At 42.0% G+C, this 11,897-nt stretch overlaps 1 protein-coding gene across 1 annotated transcript in view; it reads left to right on the top strand.

Annotated features, from left to right (window-relative positions):
• The first annotated feature begins 113 nt into the window (after positions 1-113).
• Positions 114-11,897, top strand: part of MND1 (meiotic nuclear divisions 1) — a 36,006-nt gene continuing 24,222 nt past the window's right edge. Inside the window, exons 1-4 of the mRNA XM_033160627.1 lie at positions 114-187; positions 4,877-4,942; positions 8,029-8,086; positions 11,367-11,515. Coding sequence (XP_033016518.1) covers positions 185-187; positions 4,877-4,942; positions 8,029-8,086; positions 11,367-11,515 — 276 coding nt within the window. The 5' untranslated portion in view covers positions 114-184. The remainder of the gene's footprint in view (positions 188-4,876; positions 4,943-8,028; positions 8,087-11,366; positions 11,516-11,897) is intronic.

Raw genomic sequence — 11,897 nt, 5'->3', positions numbered from 1 at the left:
AAGGGTGGAGCGAGAGAGGCGGTCGAGTTATAAAAGGGCAGGGCCGGCTCGGCGGGGCTTGCAGTACCTCCTTAAAGGCGCCAGGTGGCGGTAGCGTACCAGGGAGGGAGGGGGCGGAGCAGCGTCGGCGTCTCTTCCCCCCTCAAACTCAAATTCCCGCCATCCGAGGAGGGAAGGAAGAGACATGGTGAGCTATCGCCGCGGCCGCCGCCTTTGCCTCTTGGGCTCTCCGCGATCTTGCCGGGCTCAGTGGCTGAGGGCGGGTTCAGGATGCAGTGGAGCGGGTGGAATGCGCTGCTCGCGGGGTCGGCGCAGGCGGCTATTCGGCAGCCGCAGCGAGGAGGGGGCGACCCTTTAAAGTAGCTCTCCTCTTCCCTTTCTTTATATGAGAGCCCAGCTACCTCAGAAAAAAGGCCCCCTATATATATATATCCCGCCCTTCTTCCAAGCCAGCCCCCCGAATTACCTTCCATGTTGTCCTCTCAACAACCCTGCGAGGTAGGCTAGGGCCGAAAGTGACAGTGAATTGCATCATCGTGCCTGCGGTCAGAATGAGGGGTGTGTGACGCCTCTATGACGACAGGCATTGATTTAGATGGGAGATAAGCAAACATTAGCTAAATAAACGAGCGAGACAGATGTCCTTTTTGTAGCTGTATCCAGCAGTGTGCCATTGAGGCATTCATAGTGGTTTATACCAGAGAAGGGGGTTCCCCAAAGAGGGGTACGGGGACCACCAGCAGTCAGTGAGTGTCATTCGGAGGGACCCCGGAAGGTCTGCGGATTTGTCGCCGGAAGACTGCTCATCCAATGCGTGAAATGTTCGTATGGATTTCTAATGGTATTTTCACGGGTTCTTTTATTTATTGTATGTTACCGTGTTGCAATTTGAATTCTATGGACTAAAATATAAAAAAATTAAAAAGAAATTAAAAACCGAACTGCATCTAGCATAGCACATTGCAGTTGTTGCAACAGGCAGAAATATTATTAAGTAGTCTGCCAAGACCCTCAACGTTTTTCAACTGGTCTGTGGGAAAGTTTGGGATTCACTGTACTAAACCACCCAAACTATGTACACTGTATAGTTTGTAGAACTTCATAGGAGAAGTAGAAATGACTCAAACCCTAACCTAGTTTGTCCCTTCTCATCCTGGTTATAGCACTGAAACGTTACCAGCTCAAGGTCACACAGTGAGCTTCATTGCTGTTCAGGTCTCTGAGCCTGGGTCCCTCCAGCTGTAATTTAACATTGCAGCATTATTATTTTCCACAGTGGACATCCAGTTGTTTCTGGGAGGCCAAATTAAGATTTGTAGTTGTATATTCTGCAGTTTAAGTCCAATACTCTCACTGTAACACCATTTTTCTCTTATCTCTCTCTTACATATACATGACCTATATTTTGCTATATATTCTTATTGTATTCTTATGACTGCTTACCTGAGGAAGTAAGCCCCATTCAACATAGTAGGGCTTGACTTTAGCTCTGAATGCTTTGGGTTGGGTTGCTCATTAATAATCTAGAATAAGTGCTGTCTGTCCCATCCCACTATTCCATCCATATATATATATATATATATATATATATATATATCTTTGCTGAACCAGTGCAGGACCATATATTGGTTAGCCAAATGCCAAAGGCTTACAAAGTGGTCATAATAGTAATGGTCATTCCCTGTCATTGTGCTAGAATCCCATCAGTCCTAGAGATACTGTACTGCTTTTACTGTTAACTGCTAGTAGCTGAAAGACTAATTCTCTGTTAATTTATCTCTAATCTGTTTAAATTGGAATTAAGAACATTAGATGACCCTGCCAGATCAGGCCAATGGCCCATGTAGTCCAACATCCTTTTCTCACACTGGCCTGCCAGATGCTTGTGGGAAGCCTGCACACTGAACATGAGCACAACAGCACTCTGCCCACCTGCAGTTCCCATCAACTGGTATACAGAGGCATAATGCCTCTGACAGTGGAGGTGAAACATAGTATAATGAATTATGTTAGTTCTAATGAACCTAGCATGGCTAAGATGCTTGTCTTTTGATCATGATGCCATGCTTGGGCTGCCAATTTTCCTTTCTATATGTCAGCTTTAGCAGCTGCAAGAAAGTTCAGAAGCAGAACCTTTTGTAGCTCATAGAGGTTCAGTGATAGAAAAGGATAACGAATGCCTAAATTTTATCAGTTGTTGAGTGCAGGGGAACAGTGCCAGAAGAAAAGATGGGAACCCATAAGGTGTGAACTGAAGAACACTTGTATATCTTTACTTCTTAAGTGTCCTGGACGATGAGTTATTCAGGGTGATCTAAAGAGAATATAATGCACGTTAAGCTTTTGAGATGGGAGTGGCTAAATATCTAAATTTTCCCCCAAAATCTGCTTGCATACTAGCGAAAGCAGCAAGCTCCTGGTCTTTGTGCATGGACTATAGCATAAGTTTGAATGACCAGTTGTTCATTTCCCCATAGCCTTTGATTATAGTGCACATACTCAACAAGTAAGTTTCAATGAAAAGGAAAACATGCAGGAACATGTGGGAAGCTGACTTACAATATCAGCATCCTTATATGATAAACTTTAATTCTTATTCTTTGTCTGGTTTGCAAGTAGTAGGCTTTCATGCGCACAACTAGTAGAGATGCAGCTGCTTATCCACATTGCAGTGCCATGAACCTGCAGGAAATACCTTGCAGACTAGCACTGCTCAGTAAATGAAATGAGGGGTTAAAAACCTCTGTTTGACTTGAAGAGGTCAGTTACCACAACCTCTCTTCAGTCCTGCTGCCAGCAGCTCCCTGAAGTTCTCATGCTGCTGAGTTTTTAACACTTATAACACCTGTTGCTTTTCACACATTCTGAGAACCACAAGTCAAACCACGCTGGGTTAAAGAGCATGTAGATGTCAGCATTTCCAGGCAAGTATAATAGAACTCTCTGTAGGACAGAAACTTAATATTGCATCTTGTCACTGCTTTGGGTTGAAAACCCACATCCTGACATGTTTACCTAACTTGCTTCCCCAAGAGATTGAAAGGATTTTCCCCACACTGTGGCTTGAGACTTTTTTTAAACGCAATATGTCTCCCAAGTGCATTTTAGTTTTTGTGTTATGCTCCCCAGATATAACACGTATAACAGAGCATGTGTCCCAGCCCTGTATTTAATAATTTGCCTGGTACCCACAGGCAACTATGAATTTTGTGCAGGTGAGTGAATTGGCTGATGGAAGAGGGGTAGATCACTCCCCATTTCTTCTCCTCCAGTCCAATTGGTTTCTGTGGATTAAGTAAACTCAGCGCTATGTCTTTTCTCCAAGCCTGTTTAAGAAAAAGCTTTTTAAAAATGAAATGAAATGAAAATATCCTAGGCCATTATTTTGTGTTTCCATATTGGTCCCAGAGAAGGGATTCCACCTACTCTGCAGCCAGTATGGAAATGCAGACTATACAAGCTCTTTCAGGGCTATGGTTTGTTTTGTTTGCAGGCAAGTATATTGTGGTCTCATTTACAAGGCCACCGTGACACACATTTATATATTACTGAGAATGTTGCTGCTGGTGGTGGTGGTGGTGGTGGGGAGAACAGCCCTCTTGCTGTGTGAATGGCTGTTGCTGCTTCCTTAAAAATATGCACCCCATTATTGGAAATGAGCCATGCATAGCAACCCTGTGCATGCTTAATTTGGAATATATCCAAATGAAGGAAGTATGACTTCTAAGGAGACATGTGTAGATGCAAAAGTATTAAGTAATCAAATTGTATTGATTATTCTGGGAAGTCTCAGATTTTCCTATTGCATGCCATCTCTTGGCATGGCATAGATGAGAGAGGCAAGGGAAGAGAGGCTTGGAGTAAGAAAACAATTACTTTTGTGGTAGCTTACTTAAAAAGAAGAAGCTTATATTGCAGGTGGTGTTAGTCATTGTTTCAAATGTTGTTACTCATCCTAAATGTGCTGCTTGCCAATATTCTGAATGTGAGTCATCATGCTTGATAATGCTTATGGTGGATAATGAATGGTAGAATCATATGCTTACCTGGATGAGAGTCCCACTGAATTCAGAATAGACATGCATAGGTTTGCAGTGTAGGACAGGCTAGCAATATTTAGGATTCATTCAAATGTATTTGGAATGAGAGGTTATATAGTTTGCAGCAAGAGTCCTGGGCATACTGTTATGGGTTCCCCTCCGACCCTTGGTTTCCCCTGTAACAGCTAATTGCTAAACTCCTTTTAAAAAATTAAAGTGCCAACAACTGCTGCAAAGAAAACCCAGGAGATTACTCTGAATGTGCATTCCCACTCATCTTCTCAGAATTGCATGCAATTTTTATTCAAGTGGAGTTGTCACAGCAGGCTTTTCTTCTGAAGGGCTGAACATGAACAGAAACTGATTCTGCATATTCTGGTAATTAGGTCTTAATAGTTCATAGACTACATAGGCCAAAATCAATAAAATCTAATACCAATTAAAGTCTTAATGCGCTTATGTTGTCAGACCCACACTAGGTGTAACACAATGACCTAATAACGTATCATGCCACCCTTCTTTCCCATCTTTTAATGCAGCACCATTTATGAGCTTCTTAATCCTTCCAGCAGAGATTTAGCCATTTGGATTCAAGCCAAGATGGAAGGTTCTTGCATAGCAGGCTTATAACTACTATGACCCAAAGCAGTCTACTAAAACACTACTTACAGTCCACATGGGAGGCATAGGAAGTTAATGTGTATACTGAGCAGTACGATTGTTGTTTTTTATTGTATCTTTCTTTTGTATTTATATTCTGTTCACTGCTTTGGGGGCCTTTGAGCTGAAACACTCTATATGAATGACAACATAACATGTTTTCCTCCCCTATTCAGTCAAAGAAAAGGGGGCTGAGTGTTGAAGAGAAGAGAACACGGATGATGGAAATATTTTTTGAAACAGTAAGTAATACTTTGTTGTTGTAGGTAAACATTATGAATGTTTTCACAGTGAGCATGTATTGACCCAGAATTGACACATGGAGTTGCCAAATGTGTGTAGGACTGCCCCATAATTGATTGCTGCAAACTGAATACTTGTGTCAGAAGCCCCCATAATGTCAGAAAGGATGTGTACTAAAATTGGGTGTACTCTCAGCTTGCACAGAGAGCTGGCTGTACCAAAACCAGTATGAGAGCCTTTGACCTGCATTCTCCTTCTTGTATGGTGAGTACCTATTGAAGTTGGCTACCTGTGAGAAATCTCTATGTGGGACAAGAAGCTACAGTTAGAACTGGATATGGAACAACTGATTGGTTCAAAATTGGGAAAGGAGTACGACAAGGCTGTATATTATCTCCCTGCTTATTTAACTTATATGCAGAATTCATCATGCGAAAGGCTGGACTGGATGAATCCCAAACCGGAATTAAGATTGCCGGAAAAAACATCAACAACCTCAGATATGCTGATGATACTACCTTGATGGCAGAAAGTGAGGAGGAATTAAAGAACCTTTTAATGAGGGTGAAAGAGGAGAGCGCAAAATATGGTCTGAAGCTCAACATCAAAAAAACTAAGATCATGGCCACTGGTCCCATCACCTCCTGGCAAATAGAAGGGGAAGAAATGGAGGCAGTGAGAGATTTCACTTTCTTGGGTTCCATGATCACTGCAGATGGTGACAGCAGTCACGAAATTAGAAGACGCCTGCTTCTTGGGAGAAAAGCAATGACAAACCTAGACAGCATCTTAAAAAGCAAAGATATCACCTTGCCGACAAAGGTCCGTATAGTTAAAGCTATGGTTTTCCCAGTAGTAATGTACGGAAGTGAGAGCTGGACCATCAAGAAGGCTGATCGCCGAAGAATTGATGCTTTTGAATTATGGTGCTGGAGGAGACTCTTGAGAGTCCCATGGACTGCAAGAAGATCAAACCTATCCATTCTCAAAGAAATCAGCCCTGAGTGCTCACTAGAAGGACAGATCCTGAAGTTGAGGCTCCAGTACTTTGGCCACCTCATGAGAAGAGAAGAATCCCTAGAAAAGACCCTGATGTTGGGAAAGATTGAGGGCACAAGGAGAAGGGGACGACAGAGGATGAGATGGTTGGACAGTGTTCTCGAAGCTACTAACATGAGTTTGGCCAAACTGCGAGAGGCAGTGGAGGATAGGCGTGCCTGGCGTGCTCTGGTCCATGGAGTCACGAAGAGTCGGACACGACTGAACGACTGAACAACAACAACCTGTGTGGTTGACAACCAGAACTGCATTAATTAAAGCAGGGATGTTTAAACCCCACACATTCTTGGACTACAGCTGCCATCATCCCCAACCATTGGCCATGCTGACAGGCTGGTGGGAATTGGAGTACAGCAACATTTTGAAGGGATGCAGCTTTTCTATTTTTTAAAGTAAGATGTTCCAAAATGTTTTCAGAAATCAATGTGTATGTAGTTCTGAATTGCATGAACCTAAAGGACCGCTAGATGGTTAAGACCAGTCAAAGGCAATGGGGTGCAGCGCTAATCTTACTTTTTAGGCCAAGGGAGTTGGCGTTTGTCCACAGACAGCTGTCTGGGTAATGTGGCCTGCATGACTAAACTGCTTCTGGCACAACAGAGCACTGTGACGGAAGCCAGAGCTCATGGAAATGCCGTTTACCTTCCTGCTGCAGTAGTACCTATTTGTCTACTCGCACTGGCATGCTTTGAACTGCTAGGTTGGCAGAACCTGGCATTGGCTAGTATCACATGAAGAACAGTGGTTAAAAAAAAAGTGTTCCCCCACTTCTGTAGCTAGGAATACTGGTGTGAGTGGGCTAAGAGTATACTTGGGTCAGGTTGTATAAATTATAAATCCCTGTTCTCCTATGGGAGAAAACAGGACAGACAGAGGTGAAGCTTTTGAAAGGCATGTAATCATAAGAGAGAGAGCGGAGGTAGTTTCTATAGGTCAGCTGCAGTTTCAGTGTGGCTTCTACACTTTACTGCAGGGGTCCCCAAACTAAGGCCTGGAGGCCAGATGCGGCCCAATCGCCTTCTAAATCTGACCCATGAACAGTCTGGGAATCAGCGTGTTTTTACATGAGTAGAATGTGTCCTTTTATTTAAAATGCATCTTTGGGTTATTTGTGGGGCATAGGAATTCGTTCATTTTTTTTTTTTCCAAAATATAGTCCAGCCCCCCACAAGGTCTGAGGGACAGTGGACCAGCCCCCTGCTGAAAAAGTTTGCTGACCCCTGTTTACTGCAAGAAAGGGAAGGCTATGACTCTCCTGATGTTGTTTGACTCACATTCTCATCCTTTAAATTTAAGTACTGTGCTATATAGTTTGATTGTATGTAACCCATTACAGGACCCATGAGATTTTGTTAAATTTGCAGAAAACCTGGGCTTAGGTAATTGGAAGAATGGTTTACAAGCCTGTAGATAAGTAAAAACAAAAATTCCAAAATGCAGAGATGTCTTCTTGCTTGAGACTTTATATGTATATATATGGATAATTTACTGTTTCCAATTTGCCCAGTAGCAAGTGTAGATGGGAGTTTAGCACTTGTCTTGTTCACAAATAAGTAAGGTGGTTTTAGATCACATCCACACCATACATTTAAACTACATTAATACCGCTTTAACAGCCATGTCTTCTCCTAAGACTCCTGGTAACTGTAATTTACCCTCAAAGAACTACATTTCCTAGAACCCTTGACAAACTACAGTTCTCAAGATTCTTTGGGGGAAAGCTATGACTACTAAAATGGTATGAGAGTGCTTTCAATGTACAGTACGGCATGGAATATGACCTTAGATAATTCCTGGGAGCTTCTGTTGCTCCCAGAAAGGCGCAGGTAGGAAATTAATCAGAAGGATAACCAGTTCCCATATGTGAAAGCAGTAATGTGGTGCAGTAACTTATGTAAGCTGCAAAGAGCACTGAGTCATAAATGTTACTCTTAAAACCACAAGCCCTTAGATTAATTGAAGTTATTTCAGAGTCACTGTGTGATTATGGATGACGTGTATGTTATTTTTATTTTATTTGTGACAGAAAGATGTATTCCAACTAAAAGACATTGAGAAAATTGCTCCAAAAGAGAAAGGAATCAGTGAGTACCTAGACTTATTTCCCACCAACCTTTTACTCATAACATCGAACAGTTTTGCAAGGGTATCACATCCTGTTCATGCATGAACTTTAAGAATGTGATCTAAATAGCAGTATTGTAAGGAACTACAGTGGTGCCCCGCTAGACGAAAATAATTCGTTCTGCGAAAATTTTCGTCTAGCGGGTTTTTCGTCTTGTGGAGCGGCAATGACAGCCGCGCTCCGCAAAACGGAAAAAAAGACGAAATTTTTTCGTCTTGCAAGGTAGCCCCATAGACTTTTTTGTCTAGCGGGGCAGCCTTCCGCTAGACGAATGCCTTCGTCTAGCGAGTTTTTCGTCTAGCGAGGCATTCGTCTAGCGAGGCATCACTGTATACGAGTGCTGTGCTCTTCATGGTGTACGGTGTAGGGGAGGGGTAGGGAACTGGATCTGGCCGTCAGGCAGATCCTGACTTCTCCCTTCCACCCCCCCCCCATGGGGCAAGTTTGGCAGGTAGATGGGGGTGCCCACATATCAATCACCTGTTGTCACAATCACACCAGGGAACCCATTTTTGTCTTGGTGTCTATCAGCTGATTGTTGGGATTTGCACAGCACCATGTATGTAGTTATGCAAGCCTTGACACTTACCTGGTTGTCGGTGCTTGCAGAAAGCTGTGCACAGGTATTTGCAGGAGTTGCCAATCGACTGGTCTGTGGTGCGTGCAGGCTCCCTTTGGCCGCACCACTTATTTGCATGCCTCAAACCTGATGTGGGTGCGGCTTGGCTAGAGCAGCTGATGGACCAAATAGGGAGACCCAGTGGACTGAATTAGGCCTGTAAGCTGGATATTCCCCATAGTTGCTGTAGGCTGATAAGGGAGGGACAAGGGAGAAGCAAAACATACTGACCTTGTTGTTGGTGTGGAATTTCTACACACATATAACACTTCTTATTAGACGCTCTGCTGACAGTGCTCATTCCATCAAAATGAAGCCTCTTGTCCCATAATTAATATATAATTGAAATGCTAAAAATGGGCTGTGGGGGAAGGGAGTTGTTTTCTTCTTTGGCTAAACAAGTGATTTTTTAAAATAAAAGGTGAATGCTTAATTTTTTTTTTTTGGTTCTGTAGCCCATTTTAGGAATTCAAAGTATGTTGCATATAATTGTTTCTGACATACCTGCCAAAGAGACCAGTTCTGTTCCCTGTGTTCCTCTGCAATATGTCAGCTGCGGTTATGTCATCTGTGTGCCAGATTTGGGCAGCAGGGGGACATAGAGAGGCAATTTCAGCAATGCTTAAACGCCTTAACTTTTTTTACTCTACAAATTTTCTGTACTCTGAACAACTTCTAAATCAGGGGTTGCATGGCCAGTAGTCAGAGATGATGGGAATTGTATGCCAACAACATTTCAAGAGCCAGAGATTCCCCATACCTGCTCTAGATAGGATGAGGTGTATCCAATTGACATTATTAGAAATTACTAACGTAGAATCATTCATTTTAGTGGGCTACCCCGAGTACAACTTTTTTTGGGGGGGGGGTTTATTTGGGCTGATTTTGGAGACTAGAGCTAAGTTTGCTGTGCCCGAGACTTTGTGTGCATTTCCTTTTGACTAGCTTATCTTAGAAATTATAATGAGCTGTGAGATTTAAGATGGCAAGGGCTAGATACCCAAATAAATAAAACTTGCATCATGCTACTATTCAGAATTATCTTGGAACAGGTAGAATATAAAAACAATAACCCTTCCAGTTAAAATTAATAAATAATAATAGTAGTAATAGTAGTAGTAATAATAATATCATGACCTCGCAACGATGGCTGTTGAATGAGTTTAATAAGTCCCTTGGAAACTACAGATGTGGCCTCTTGACATCTTCCAAGATAATAATGCCCACTCACATTATAAAGAGCTCATAACCCATCTACTCTCAGCAGCCAGAAGCATCATAGCCAGATGAGGAGTAAATATGGACCAATGGTATCAAATAGTATAGGAAACAGCCTTACTAGAAGAAAAGTTAACCAATAAACTGAAACTGACATGGGGACAAATAGAAGAAGTCACCTTCACCCTGGTTGGGTTCCCCTTTATCGCATACGTAGCCCAACAAGACAACAACAATAATCCACTGACAGCATACAAATCAATATGTCTAGCCTGACCCAAAACCCCACACACACTCACACATAAACGAATCTCACTACAGCCAACCAAAGACAACCAAGCACACCCTAGGCCACCCCAACCTTTCTCACCACCAAGGAAATATAACAGGTGAATAGAAAGAGAACCCACACACGTGACGCTGACACAGAACCCCACACATACACTAAGTAGAAAAATAGAAGCATTGCCACTCCACCCCACCCTATTCTCCCTCCCCCTCTTTCCCCCTCTTTTCTTCCCAACCTAAATACTGCATGCAACACTAATGTCTCACAACAAATGTAAGTGATCTGTAGAAATCACAACTTGAAAAAAGAGACAATACACATATTTTTGTAGACTAAGAAATCTTTAATAAAAATAATTTAAATTTTTTTTTTTAAAAAAAGAAGTGGCCTCTTGGTACTTACAGTAGCATACCCTACAGAACCATCCTCAGTTATTCCACTAGAGTAGAGTCTTATGTCATCCTTTTAGGAATATGTCACATGACTATCTTCCTATCACATAAAAAATAAAAAAAAATCTTAGGTAGAGTGTTAGACGTATTTGGTTGTTTATGATTTGTTTTGTTTTGTTTTGTTGTGTTATGTTTATTTGCTTGTTTTTTATGTGTATGTTTTGATATAATTTTCAATAAAGATTTATTTTAAAAAGTTAAAAAAAATCCTTCCAGTAGCACCTTTAGAGACCAACTAAGTTTGTTCTTGGTATGGTCTCTAAGGTGCTACTGGAAGGAATTTTGTTATTTTTTTATTTTGTTTCGACTACGGCACACCAACACAGCTACCTACCTGTAACTGGAATTATGGAAGGTTCCCATCACATGACAACTTTCATGCCTTGTGGCAGAGATTCTCTTAGAAGTGTAATATGAGCTTCCTGAGTCAGGCCAGTGGCTCATCTAGCCCAGCATCCTGTTCTCACAGTTGCCAGCCTATGGGATGCACAAGAGTATTTGCTCATGCTCAGCAAGCCTAATTTAATCCATACTGTTCTGCAGTGACTGGCACAATTTGCCCAAGTTCCATACTTGTAGTATTTAGCATGGTTTCAGAATTAGCCAGAATTCTCAAATGTCCAGTAAAAGTGTTCTAATGCAGTGTTTGTGTGCTTGACAGCTGCTATGTCGGTGAAGGAGGTCTTACAGAGCTTAGTTGATGATAGTATGGTGGACACGGACAGGATTGGGACTTCAAATTATTTTTGGGCTTTTCCAAGTAAAGCACTTCATGCAAGAAAGCGTAAACTGGAGGAACTGCAGAATCAGGTAATTCAAGGTTTGTAGTCTACCTGCCACCCACCACACATGGATGGAGGGATGCCTGAAGGCCAGCATACTCTCAAGTACTGTACTGGTAACATTCCCCCCCTCTTCTATTCTCGCATCAGTTAATAAACCAACATGGTGGTGGTTGTAAACATGGCCTGTTACATAATTTGAAGCCACTGGCCTTTTCTCTCAAATATTTATTCAGTACAACTATTTATAATCCATTCTTTAGGCCACAAAGACTTTCAGAATGTCTCTGCATGTAACCTAGTGCTTTGGCCCTAGGCATATGTTTCAAGCTGTATGCTTAATAGATAGCACTTAAAATATTTACTGGGAATAATAATCATTTTGCACCCAATATGTTTAAATTCTAGAT

This window comes from Lacerta agilis, chromosome 9 (assembly GCF_009819535.1).
Source record: "Lacerta agilis isolate rLacAgi1 chromosome 9, rLacAgi1.pri, whole genome shotgun sequence".
Classification (NCBI taxonomy): Eukaryota; Metazoa; Chordata; class Lepidosauria; order Squamata; family Lacertidae; genus Lacerta; species Lacerta agilis.
Note: the sequence above shows the minus strand (reverse complement) of the source record. Positions and strands in the feature narration are given on the sequence as shown.